The sequence below is a fragment of the Miniopterus schreibersii genome, assembly GCF_964146895.1.
Source record: "Miniopterus schreibersii genome assembly, chromosome: 8".
Classification (NCBI taxonomy): Eukaryota; Metazoa; Chordata; class Mammalia; order Chiroptera; family Miniopteridae; genus Miniopterus; species Miniopterus schreibersii.
The window spans coordinates 12933114-12946736 of record NC_138109.1 but is presented as its reverse complement, the minus strand read 5'-3'; the positions used below and the strand labels follow the sequence as shown (position 1 = coordinate 12946736).

The following is a 13623-nucleotide window of genomic DNA, read 5'->3' as shown; positions in this document are numbered from 1 at the left end:
AGACATTGGTGGTTTTGAAAGGCCTCAGGGATCCAGTGTCCAGCCTCTGAGGCGTGGGAAGAGGAAACATCTCCTTGAAATGAATTCACTCTAGAGTGAGCGTGCGTAAAGCCCTCCTCAGACCCCCCACCCCACCCCAGTCATTTCTCCTTAGACATTCAAGCACTGTCCAGAAAAGCTCAGGGTGTGGCTGGTGAGAGGAGGGAGGGGAGAAGGGGGACCCACCCTGCTCCTTCCTGAGCTCTGTCTGCTGCCTCCCAGTGATCAAGCTGATCTCAGGCTGGAACATTGACATCCTGGAGCGAGGAGAGGTGCGGCTTTGGCTGGAAGTGGAAAAGTTATCTCCGGCCGCTGAGCTGCATCTAATCTTCAACGAGAAGGAGATCTTCAGCTCCCCGGTAACTGGAACTCAGGCTCCTAAGAGAGGTTCCCCCCAGCACCCCAGCACGTGGCTTCCCCAGGCTGTGGTTCCTCACGAGGCGGCAGCACCCCCTAGGGGGCATTTCAGAACCGGCCACAGGCTTTGGCTGGCACAGTGAGGTGGGGATGGATGACACCCGGTTTTCAGCACCTGGGTAGCAGATGGTAGGGACGATAGATGCCTGCCCATGTGAGGGGCAACCCCACAAAGAACTTCCCACACCCTCTACAACTTCGAATGTCCCGCCAGACATTCTTCGGATGAAAAACCTACATTTATGCTTACAACTATCCAAGCCTAGACCCTAACTCTGAGATATAGAGAATTTTTGCACAGTTTTACTATACACTAACTAGAGTTTTTATCCAAGTAGACGCTTCGCCTATGCTCTTTCACTCATTTTCCTGTTCTCGTGCCAAATCGTCTTTATCTTTTTGCTTTGCCCACCTCTCTTAAATTCAAACCAAATCATTATAAACCAGTGCAGCCTGAGAGCGTATCTGAGCACCTGTGTATTGAAAATCATGTTACTGCTATTTCATCTTCCTATTATAGCTGTGGCATTCCATTGCTTTTTATTAGTTGACTCACATGAGTTTCCCATAGTCAACTGTTTTTACTACTTAGAAAGATGACAATTTCAATCTCATGACCGATTCAATCATGAGATCATATTGTTTGTGAATTTTATCGCCCTCAGAAACTATGTCTTATAGACAGGGCGCTGGTTCTGCAGAGGAGAGAGAGCTCGGGGCTGATGTCACAGGACCCGTATCATCCCCCATCGGTTGTGTGCCCTCAGGCAGAGCCCTTCCCCTCTCTGTGCCTCTGTTTCTGCATCTGTACAATGGGGCTGGTTGGCCCAGACTCAGGATGAGCAAATGAGCAAATATATTTGAATGTTCCGCTTCATGATTAAACATGAAGAGAAAGTGTCACAAAGTCTAGACTCTTAGTACACAGCAGTGGCCCTGAGAGAAATATAAAACAAAACTAGATGGCTCTCTCAAACCACACATACAAATAAGGCTGGGGGAGTAAGGTTCTAAATGTGGAAAAGAAAACTTTTAAAAACTGTTAGGATGTGACAAAATATAAACGAGTGTTAATTCTGGGTAGCAAGGGCACAGGCTTTTTAAATATTATCCTTTATGCTTTTATGAAGATAGAAAATAACAAACAAACAAAAGTTACTCAATAGAGGAATGGGGTTTATTATTATTTGCAATTAATTCAGGCGCCCAAGGCTCATTCCTGTGCCTGCGGGCCCCCACGGGTTCTTCCCGGCCGAGTGTGAGGAGAGCCCCACGCTATAAGCAGCAGAGGGTTATCCAGGGCTCCCTCCCCATCCCTAAGGCTTCTGACTCTGCACATATCACCCCCCAAGTCCACCCGCACCCCAACCTGTGCCCCACAGTGCAAATTCCCTGGGATTGGAAAAGGGCCAAAGTGATTCTTGGGCTTTGTTCTCCCCAGAACCGCAAAATCAACTTTGAGCGAGAGAAGGGCCTGGTGGAAGTGATCATCGAGAACTTGTCTGAGGATGACAAGGGGTCATACACAGCTCAGCTCCAAGACGGGAAAGCCAAAAACCAGGTCACCCTGGCCCTGGTGGATGACGGTGAGTGGCGCCCTGCCCACCCCTCCCACGCGCCAGGCCTCAGCTCTCAGCTCTGGGCTCTTCTGCCCACCCTGACGCCCCTCTCTGGACCTGTGTTCCTCTTGGCTCATGCCAGCCCCTCCCTGTGTGTTCACAGATTTTGACAAACTTCTGAGGAAGGCAGATGCTAAGAAAAGAGACTGGAAGAGAAAACAGGGTAAGATTTGCTGGAGTGAAGTTCAGAGGCTCGGCCACCAGGCCGGGGGTCAGTGCTGGGGAACTCTGGACTGGTGGGGAAATAAGATCCCCCAGCCCTTCTGGGCCCTCAGGGGAGAGCCACTGCCATTCAATCCAGCGCTGTCCCAGTGCCAGAACGAAAGAGCACCTGCCCAACCAGGAGAGTGAGTGCCTCCCTACACTCTGCACCCCAGGCCCCACCCTAGCCTCACCCCAGGCCCCACCCCAGCTGTCTTCCCTGGTCTTGCCACCAGGCAGCGCCCTGGCTGAGCCTGGAGCTCTGACTGGTGGGCGTGTTTGTTTTGCATTTGCAGGTCCCTATTTTGAGGAGTTCTTACAGTGGAAGGTCACGGAGGACTGCCAAGTGCTGCTGACCTGCAAGGCAAATCCCTATACCTGCCTCCAGCCCTGCCCCCAGGCCTTCCCCCAGGCCCATAGCAGTTTCTCCCCAAGCCCAGTGGCTGTACTTGCCCCGCTCCCCCCTGTGCTTGGCTGATCCCACACCGGGAAAGAACCCCAGGGGGACTGCATTTAACCAGAAAGCAAAGCTACCTTCACAGAGCCCAGGGAGCAGAATTCGTGTGAGCTGGGTCAGCCTTCAACTAGATCTCCAAGCTGCACCGGGTGGGGGTTCTTTGGGGCCCAGAGTCTGAGAACAGGTGAGGGGTCTGTGTGTTGAAGGGGTTCCCTGGTGGCTGTTGGCAGCCTTGCCAGACACTCTGCTCGGTGCCTCAGAGCATTGTTTTATTTCATCTGCTTCATGAGCATCTGTGAGTTAGGCATTGTTATCCCCAGTTTACTGGTGAGAAAACAAATGGGGAAATAGGCCAAGATCAAGAGGTGGAGCCTGGACTCTGTCTGACTCCCAAGTGGTGCTCCTTCTCGGCACCCTGCAGCCTCTCTGGGGAACTGAGGGAGGGGAGAGTGGGAGAGGGCACTCTCCCAGGAGCATATCCATTCGGCAAACTCGAAGCACCTACTATGCACCAGACACTCTGCAAGGCACTGGCATACAGGGAGAAAGAATTGGTCTCCTTAGAGTCCAAATCAGGATCCCTGGGAAACAGCGTGCCTCCTGCTGTGACCGAGACGTGCAGGAAATTGATTAATCATGAGGGGGTGCTTCAAGGAAGGCTTCCTGAAGGAGGTGACATCTAATAAGTCTAAGATACATAGGCGATTACAAAGAAAAATCAAGTAGGGAAGGGATCAAGAGGCAGAGGGAACACCATTAGCAAAAGTCCAGACTTCCAAAGCAAGCAGAGACATAGGTGTGAGGAAGAAGATGCATGAGACTTAGGGTGAGGGTGGGTATGTGCCGGGGGGGGGGGGGGGCAGGGGAAGGGAGGAGGTGTCACATTTGTTTAAAAAAAAAAAATTCTGATGAGCTGAGCTTTTACTTTAAAAGAGGAAGCCTGGCAGAGTCTCATTCTCTGCTTGCCTCAGGTGACCAACACCAAGAAGGAAACCCGCTTCCAGTGGTTCTTCCAGAAGAGAGAGGCGCCTGACGGTCAGTATGACCCGGAGACTGGAGCAGGGCTTCTCTGCATCGAGGAGGTCAGTGCAGCTCCCACTTCACGGCTCACACCCTCTAGGCTGTGCCCGGAGCACTGGGTGGGGAGCCAGAAGCAGGGCCAGGAGGGGGTGAGGCAGGTGAGGCACTCAGGGGGCACTAGAGACTCAGTAATCAAGATAAATAACATTTCATGCAATATTTTTTTTTAAATCAAAATTAATGCAAAAAAAAAAAAAGACTATGGGGTAGACAATACCAAAATTTTAAATAAAGGCAGGATCAGTCATACTGATTTTTCCTTCTGTTTGGACTCCAGTCCTGGCCCTGCCACTGTGTGGCCTTGGGCTGGTCACGGTTCCTCTCTGACCTGATTTCACCTGTGACATGAGAGGACTGGAAGGGGTGCTCTCTCTAAGGTTCCTCCTGCCCGACAGTCTAGGATTTTAGGACGAGAGGTGGGCACCAGGCCTGGAACTCAGTCCACCCACCCCCGTGCCCCGTGGCCTCCGAGGAGTGCGGCCTGGTTAAGACAGAAATGCGATTCTTGTTCTCAAACGTCCCGTGCTTTTCCGCCCCGCTGCTGGTTTCTGTGGCCTCACTGCGTGCCAAGGAGGACTGGAGCAAGGGCAGGTTTGCTGACTAGGAAGGAAATGACCGTTTCAGGGTCTTCTCCCAAATCCGTGCCAGGACGATGCCAACTTGGCCTTCGTCATCGTGGTGCAAGCTCCTCACACAGGGCCTGGCACTGAGTGGGTGCTTACTGGCGACTGAGTCCTACACTCATCCGGCCCCTTCGTTCGTGCAGAACTTCCTGGCTTCCCAAGAGGCACCTCCCCTGGTCCCCACAGCAACAGCCGCACGTAGCCAGGCCGAGGATCATGCCACCACCTTAGATGAGTAAACTGAGGCTCAGGGGGTTTAAGTACCAACAGAGAGTGGGGTCAGCAGTCATTCCAGTGGCCTTCCCCGGGGTGTGTCGGGGACTTTGGAGGCTTCCCTGGGGGAGGAAGGGAAGGACCTAGGGGAGGACTATCGGGGTTCAGCCCTTCGATCCCCAGGTTAGGAGCTGCCTCTGCCTTGGAGGCTGCCTCACAGCCCACTCTGTAGAAATGGTCAGGGTGGGGGGCCCTTTGAAGGGACAGGGAGACAAATATCACTCCCCAGGCCCTGAGGGAGACACTGTGTAATGAGAGGGACCGTGTTTTAAAAGTACCACCCAAGTTATTGGTTTACTGAGTGCTGATTCAGGCTTCGTTTGGGGGTTAACAAGCATGTGTCAGAGAGGACCCCCTTGTCCTGGGCAAAAGAACACATTGCCTTCTGGAGAAGTACAGAGGAGGCCCAGGGCGGCCCAGGGGGAGGGGGAGCCAGGCTCAGACAATCCCCACGAGGAGGGGACACTGTGCCCTGATTGGAGCAGCTGCTCTCAGCTCTCCATCCCCCACATCCTCAGACCCAGACCAGCCCTGAGTTGGAATCAGGGGGCTCTGGAGCTGGAGGGAGCCTTAGAGCTCACCCCTTCCAGCTGGGTAAACTGAGACCCGAGGAGGAGAAGGGTCTTGCCTGAGATCACACAGAGAACTAAGGCCAGCCTGGAGCCCAGGCTGACCCTGCCTTCACTCATCCTTCTTTCCAGTTGTCCAAGGAGGACGTGGGAACTTATAGAGCGATGGTTTCTGATGACCGAGGCGAGGACAATACCATACTGGACCTCACCGGGGAAGGTAGGAGCTGGCGATGTTGGAGATAGGCCAGAGGGGCTGTGGGGAGATTATAATGAACCAAGAGACAGTGATATGCCCTGTGGGGTAAGATGTATGGGATCCTCATGTTACTTGGAGCAACTGAGGCCCAGAGAGGTTAAGCGACTGGCCCAAGGCTGCACAGCTAGTCAGCGGCAGAGGCCTGATCTGTGTGACACTGATGCCTGTGTTCTCTGAAACATACCACAGTGAGCCCAGGTTCAAGACTCAGAGCCCAAGTTCCCTCCTCTGCCCCACAGTGGGCCCCGGCTCCTCACCCAGCTTGTTGGCTCAGCTGGCAAAAATATTGTGAGGTTGGCCCATGTGCCCTCCATCCATAGTGCCCCCTGCCCCATCAATCACTGAGTGCCCAGACCCCCCCATCCCCCCGCCATGGGAGTCATCCTGCAGAGCTCCTTGTGCCCCAAGAGCTGCTCGTGAGCTCCACCAGCCTTTCCAAGGCTGTCCCCATCCTGGTGGGTCCATAGGGGGTTCTGACATCCGCTGGCCATTCTCTCTGTCTCCTTCCAGCCCTGGACGCCGTCTTCACTGAGCTGGGCAGGATTGGTGGTAAGCCTCTCTCTCTGCCCAGCCCTGCCCTGAAGCCAAACCACCTCCAGGGCACCGCCAACCGGCCTGGCTCCTGGGGGTGGGTTTAGTCTCCAAATCCTTAGACGGGGTGGGGGAAGGAGAAGCTCCTGCCTCCTCACAACACTGAATCCTCCCACCACACCCGAGAGCAGGGACAAGCTGGCGGGCCCCAAAATGTGCTGCCCAAAAAAGCTTGGGGGAGACTCACGCTTCTTCTTTGCCTCCCCAGTCCTCTCTGCAACCCCACTGACAATCCAGGGCACTGAGGAGGGGATCCGGATCTTCAGCAAGGTCAAGTACTACAACGTGGAGTACATGAAGACCACCTGGTTCCACAAGTAGGTCGGCTTTACCCTTTAGGGGAGCCCAGCACCTGCCCCAGCCCAGTCCCAAGGGGTCAGCAGACAGGGTCTCCCACTGGTCCTGTTGCCCACAGAGGAAGTCAGGAATGGGGAGCAGAAGGGAGATCCCCCAGGGAAGGTGGATAGCCTGGTGGTAGGACCGTTGTTTTGAGAATATCCACGACCACAGAAGGATCATTGTCTTAGAGCAGCGTCTGGAACTGGGGGAGGAAAGGGTGCAAGAACAAGGGAGAACCAGACAGTCAGGTGGGGGTCATGGTGCCCTTGTGGGTCTTTGGGGCCTTAGCAAACTCAGGCTCATGCAGAGAGACTGACAGCTAACTGAGGGCCAGGGCTTGCAGGCAGGATAGATAAGGTATCCACGAAGACTTGGCCGTGAACTAAGTGACTCCAGATAGTTTGAGAGCAGGATTTTCCTGGTGCTTCTGGTCATTTGCACTCCTCAGCCTTGTGGAGCAGACGTTGCTGTGCCCATTCTGTGGAGAAGGCTAGACTGGCTTGGTCAAGTCTCTCAAATGAGTGAGAGTTAAGGCCAAGTTGAATTCCAGGACAATGAAGCTCCTACTGTAGGGTGTCTGAGCCCTGTGACTAAGCCCTAGAGGTGTCACTTCTGCAACACAACACTGGGGGCATGGGCCAGGTGGCTCCAGGAATGAACTTTAAGTTTAAAACAAAAAAAGAGAAAAAGTTTATATGGTTTCTTTCTAAGGGCTAGGGGAGAGTGCTTGAGGAAGAAACCCAGGAAGGGTTTAAGATGAGGAGGTGACCAGTGCTCACAGACCCTGGAGCACAGCACCATTTCCTCCGATTCCCAGCCTGCAGGATATGTCGCGAGTACAGACTCAGCAGTGGCACACAGTCGACCTGCCACAGGATTTGATGACTGGATGGACGGATGAGTGATGAATGGAGGAGTGCATGAATAGTTGTGGAATGTCTCATGGATGGTCACCACCTTCAGCCCACAAACCTGGAACAGAACCCCAGGAGAGGAGCTTGGGGGGGCCTGTGGACCTGCGCACATACAGCCTGTCCTGAGCAGCTAGCGCTGATGGGCTGAGCCGGGTTAACCATTTGTTTGCCCTCACATTCAGAGAGAAGCGCCTGGAGAGTGGTGACCGGGCGAGGGCTGGCACCACGCTGGATGAGATCTGGCTCCACATCCTGGATCCCAAAGACTCAGATAAGGGCAGATACACCCTGGAGATCGCTGCCGGGAAGGAGGTCCGCCAGCTCTCAACCGATCTCTCAGGGCAAGGTGACTGTCCACCTGCCTGTCCTCAGTGAAAACCCCGTGGTCTTTTGGGGGGATTCCCACCTCCCACCCAACCTGGCATTGGCTCAAGAGAATACCGGACTGGGAGGGAAGAGAGTGGAGGACCCGGTGCCCAGCCCTGTACCTGAGGGTCACGGGCAGACACCCTGACACTCCCCTTTCCCTTCCCCCATTTCCTTCTCACAGCCTTTGACGACGCTTTGGCCGAGCACCAGAGACTGAAGTAAGTGTCCTCTGTGTTTCTCAGCGTAATTCACAGGCCCCTTGGGCCTGATGTGAACCGTGCACAGGACCCCTTTCTGGCAGCCCCGGCCAGCTCCTCCTTTCCCTCGTCACCCCCTCGCCCCCGCCCGGGCAGCTCTGTCCTTTGGCAAATGGAACCTCAAGCCTTTTCGTTTCTGTTTTTCAGGGCCCTGGCGATCATCGAGAAGAGTAAGTCCACCCGCACTCCTGCTGTTTTCATTTCACCGAGGCGGCTTCCGGGGAGCGTATGTCTCCTGGGAGGCTGCAAAGTCCCCGTGGGCCTCTGTGGCTCTGAGCTGTCACGGAGCTGCCAGGGAGACCTGGGCGGTGGCAGCAGGAAGACAGATGATAAGGAGTGGAGGGTATCTGAGACCGTGGGTGTGGAAGCGCTCGGTGTGGGCCTGTGGGCAATGTCAGGTGCGACGTGAGGTGGGACCCGACAGGCAGGGGACAGACAAGAACCAGGCTGGGCGGGCCTCTCCGAGCCAGGTGCAGGGAGGGGATGACTCCAGAGCTGAAGCTGGTTCTGGCTGTTGGGACACCAGGGCCTCATCTAATTGAGGGCCCAGCCCCAAACCCAGAGGGACGTGGCGCGGTGTCTGAGCTGCCCGGGTGCCACCGCCAGGTCCATGCACTCGAGCTTCGCCAGGTCTGCCCGGCCAGACCTAAACCACCAGTTCCGGGGGCCTGACTATCTGGTCCCAGCAGGTCAGAAGTAGGACTTTCAATGAGGAAAAGACTTCCAGTGGCAGAGCAGCCCTGACAATGCAACAAGGAAGGAAACCGAATGACTTTGAGGAACAGAAGCGAGGACTCAAACTCTGCTGGCTTGGGGTCGTTTGTGGGAGGGAGTGCAGGCCTTGGCGTTCATAAATATAACCTGGAAGGGGCTGTGCGGGGTCTAAGTGGCCTTGCAGGGGGCAGTCCTTGCAGGGGGCAGCCTCCTTGGTGGGCAGAGTGCAGCCCGGAGACCCCCCGCAGCCTGCGCCTTGCCAGGAGGAGCCCTGACAGGGTCATGGAGACTCTCAGGCCCGTCACTCCGCCAGTCTAATCACTCACCCAGCAAGAACATCTCCTCCCCTCCTGGAATGCGTGTCCCTGGGCAGGACACCTGTCCAGGACTCTACTAGAGGGAAGCCGAATTCTCCATATATGGTTGCGGGGGCTTGTGGGATCAAGGGTCAAGGGCAGTGGATCCTGTCACCCAGCTGTGAAGGGCTTGGTGAACATTCGGCAGCGTCCATCTCTGGGGCCTTCTCTCCTCCCCCCCTTCAGCGTCCTGCTTCCGTTACATCCATTGGACTGCCACCAGCCCAGTGACAATCAGGCTCTTTGCACTTCCCTGATCCGCGCCCTAGGGTCCCTGCTGCCCACCCCTTCTGCTCCCACAGCCTCAGTTGCAGCATAAGAAATATTTTGACTTCCTGTGTAGTGATGTACAGCTCACCCACAACGGCCACAGGTCCCCTCCCTGACCAGAGTGTGTCCCAAAAGCTTCCATCCCACTTTTCCTGGCCCCCCTCTTGAGTCTCAGGTTCATCAACCACCTATTGTGTGCATTTGGCCAGGCTAAGGCTCAAAGCAACCTTATATACTGACTTTCCCAGTTCTTGAAAGGATGGGTGTCACCTCCAGGTACCACCAATCACGATGATGACTTCAAGTCCATGACAGAAACACATTATGTCCCCTATCTTCTGTTTATGAAGGCAAGGGAACATGGAATACAAATTTAAAGATTTCCACCCAAAATGATGAAAATAGGAAAAAGGAGCATCACTTACAAACAAGCCTGACTTGATGGAAACTTGCTTCTGGGACGCGAGCCACAGGAAAACCTTCCTCACGGGGCTCTCATTTTCCCTTCCAGATCGTGCCAAGGTGGTGAGGGGCCTGCCAGACGTGGCCACCATCATGGAGGATAAGGTACGGACTGGCCCCAGCCCACAGGCAGCAGTCCCATGCTGTTCCCGCACGTAGCCATCAAAAATCATGGCACAGCCCTGGCCCATGGCTCAGTGGTTAGAGCGTCAACTCTCACACCAAAGGGTCGCAGGTTCGATTCCCAGGCAAGGGCACGCACCTGGGTTGCGGGCTTGATTCCCAGCCCTGGTCCGGGTACCTGCAGGAGGCAGCCAATCGACGTGTCTCTCTCACATTGATGTTTCTCTCTCTCTCCCTTCCATTCTCTCTGAAAAGCAATGGGAAAAATACCCTCGGGTCGGGATTAAAAGAAAAAAAAAAAGAATTTTCAAACTCAATTGATAAATCTTTGTATTAAAGCAATATAGCCTTATTTGCATATGTCATAATGACATATATGCAACAAAAAGCAATAAAGCAGAGTTCAGGCCCTTCTGGGGCAGATAATTGCCAGGATAATGATCTAAAATCCTAACTAGTAAGTATTCTTATAGAAAAATTGAGAATGGGCCCTGGTCTGTGTGGCTCAGTTGGCTGAGCATCATCCTGTGCACCCAAAGGTCACAGGTTCGATTCCTGATCAGGGCACATGCCCAGGTTGCAGGTTCGATCCCCTGTCAGGGCGCATATGGGAGGCAACCAATTGATGTTTCTCTCTTCTCTCTCCCTCCTTCCTCTCTCTCTAAAAACAAATCAATAAAAAAAGAAAGAAAGAAAAATTGAGGACAGGGGGTGTGGGGTTAAAGTAAAATGTCTCTCCCTTCGATGCTACCCCTTTATGTGATACAATAAGACACACTGGGTGAACTTACCACAAGGAGCGTCTTGTGCTGGGAGCCCTCTGGGGCAGTGAGGTGAACGCCAGGGGTTACGACAAGGAGATGACTGAGCGTTTCCTTCCTCTCTTCCCAGACCCTGTGCCTGACCTGCGTCATCTCAGGAGACCCCGCCCCTGAAATTTCTTGGCTGAAGAATGACCAGCCTGTCACCTTCCTTGACCGCTACCACATGGAGGTGAGGGGGACAGAGGTCACCATCACCATCGAAAGGGTCAGCAGTGAGGACAGCGGGCGCTACGGCGTCTTTGTCAAGAACAAGTATGGCTCCGAGACGGGCCAGGTCACCATCAGCGTGTTCAAGCATGGGGAGGAGTTCAAGGTGCTGGAGAAGATGTGATCAGGCACAGCCGGAGGTCTAGTCTACATGGATCAGTAGGGTCAACCAGTGGGTCACAGCCTGGCACAGGCCCCAGCGGGGGGGGGGGGGGGGAGACAGAGGGAAAAGGGATAGGGTGGAATGCGGGACACGGGGGTGGGGTGGAGTGGATACACCACGGTGGAACAGCAAAGACCTTGCTGGGGTCCCACGAGGCCTCCAGGATAGTGGGATCATCCCTGGACTTGAAATAAGACACTACATGCAAGACCCAATTTCAACTCTCCACTCTCCACGAGCCTCACCTTTCTCATCTATCAAATGGGAATTCTTATTCCTAGGGATTGTTTATGAAAACTCTTTATAAACCGTATACCAGTGGCTCTCCACCTGAGGGACAAAAAGCAACCTCCAAATTTTTGGTTGTCACAACTGGGGGTGTCTATTGGCAGAAGCATCTATTGGTAGAAGTCAGCTCCCCACCACATGGAATTATCCAACCCCAGATGTCAATAGTGCCAAGGTTGGTTTGCCCTGCCATAAAGTGATATATTACAATATCCCTCTTTTAGGATTCTGTATTTTCCACTCACGTAATTTTGACAAACACTCATTTGAAGTCTAGCATGTGCCAGGCTGAGGATGGCATTGGGAACACAAAGGTAAATAATATTCAGTCCCTGCTGTTGAGGAGGCTTCAGCCCATTGGGAGAGTCAGACCTGGGTACAAATGACTCCAGGACAAGGCAGATGATTAGGTGTATAAAACAGGTGCAAATAAAGTGCCACTTGTGGTTGAAGGAGAGAGACAGATGCTCATCCCAAGAAAGAGAAAGAAGGAAGGTTTTCAAACACCTTCAAGGAAACCAGCAGAATTGAGTTGGACCCTGAAAAATGAGTCCAACTTGGCGATGGTGGTGGGAGGAAGACATTTAAGGAATGGAGCATGGCGAGAGCAGAGGCGAGGAGGTGGGTGACGCTGCCTTGGCAGTGTTGGATGCCAGGCTTGTGAGCTGGATGACCTTCAGGACTCCTTCCAGCTCAGGGTCTCTGCCTGCTGTGACAGATACCAGTTGGCCTTGCTTGATGGACCTCAATTCAGTACTGGGCATTTCACCACCCTCCAATTGCCTTCTTTTTTAAAGTAAAATTTGGATTGGGTAGGGTTTATTAAGTTATAGATGTATGTTGTAAAAAAAAAAAAAATTAGCCCTCTACCCTTCCTTTCTCTCTAAAAAACAATAAAAACATATTAAAATTTTTTTTTTCAAAACCATGAAAATTATAAAGGAGAAAATAAAAATTATCTATAGTTCCAACAGCAGAATATAACTCACCTCTGGTTTCTGAAATTACTTCTGAACTTGAGAATAAAATGAATCACTCCTACATCCTGCCACATGCATCAGTCATGGTGGGTAACATATCCCCCAGCTCATGTTCTGGGCTCATGGTGCAGGCAGACCAGGTGTTTGGGGGCGGGTAGGCAGGGGAACCTGGCTGGGAATGAGTATGGGGAAGGCAGTATGGGAGGCAAACACACTTTGGGCAATTCTTTTCCTTTCTCTGGGCCTCTGTTTCCACCTATAAAAAAAGAAAGGTTGAAATCATTTTTGAGGGCCCTTTTAGCTGACACTAAGGTCTTAGTGTCATCAGATGGAAACTTTTCTCACTAGGGGCTTTGCTCTTATATTTCCATCAGATATCAGCGTGTTTTATGTGGTGTATCTGTTCTGAGTGCCTGCTGTTCTGAGTGCAAGTCTCTAACATGAATCATGTGTCAAACATATTTCACAAGAAAAAGGAACTCATGCTTTAGAGTCTCTGCCACAGCCTCAATTTGAGGGGCTTTCCCCCTGAGAAAGAAACCTCCACCACTTCCTCAATTTCAAAGATTATTTAGTCTTTCCCCTCATTCTACGGATGAGGAAGGGACTTGCCCAAGGTCACGGAGCCTTCTACGATTAACTAGGGCTGGCCTCCAGTTGCCCATTTGGTGAAACAAAGGCTATTTCCTTTGGGGCATCCTCGGGTGATCTCCAAGGTCTCTTATCTTTCTGGTCTCCTGGAAAATTCAGTCCTAGGAATGTCCAACTAATTCCTCTGCAAAGTCTCACTGCCAAATAGAACAAAATTGTGATAAAACTATCGCCCTCTGGGGGTAACACGCTAGAGTGACAAAACCTAACCGGGCAAGTTCCTTGCATTTATAAAAAAACTAATGGCACCTCCTCAAGAGTGAGCTTTAAGTGATGATGTCTGATAGTTTCCACCCCCTTGCCTTCGCCAAGGCTCGACCAGGATAATTCACTTAAAAGAGTGGTTCCCAGGAGAATGTATTCAAAGTCAATATCGTTCCAGAGAGTGAACAAAACAAAGTCCTTTAGCTTCGGGTAAACTGGTCAGGATGTTAACAGTATTGGTTGTATTTTAGACAACAGAGAAGTTGAGCGGCTCGTGGGATATGCATGTGGAGATGCCCATAAGAAGTGTATCTGTATGAACGAGAAATGTCGGGTCAGGTCAGGTTAGGGCTGGGAGTCACATTCGGGATTCT

General features: G+C 52.6%; 1 protein-coding gene across 1 annotated transcript in view; it reads left to right on the top strand.

Annotated features, from left to right (window-relative positions):
• The window catches only part of MYOM3 (myomesin 3), a 45364-nt gene extending 32962 nt beyond the window's left edge, over positions 1–12402 (top strand). Inside the window, exons 25-37 of the mRNA XM_081144793.1 lie at positions 262–398; positions 1898–2042; positions 2179–2238; positions 2573–2640; positions 3705–3815; positions 5411–5498; positions 6048–6086; positions 6337–6445; positions 7564–7727; positions 7932–7968; positions 8155–8177; positions 9859–9914; positions 10824–12402. Coding sequence (XP_081000919.1) covers positions 262–398; positions 1898–2042; positions 2179–2238; positions 2573–2640; positions 3705–3815; positions 5411–5498; positions 6048–6086; positions 6337–6445; positions 7564–7727; positions 7932–7968; positions 8155–8177; positions 9859–9914; positions 10824–11087 — 1301 coding nt within the window. The 3' untranslated portion in view covers positions 11088–12402. The remainder of the gene's footprint in view (positions 1–261; positions 399–1897; positions 2043–2178; positions 2239–2572; positions 2641–3704; positions 3816–5410; positions 5499–6047; positions 6087–6336; positions 6446–7563; positions 7728–7931; positions 7969–8154; positions 8178–9858; positions 9915–10823) is intronic.
• The last annotated feature ends 1221 nt before the right edge of the window (positions 12403–13623 follow it).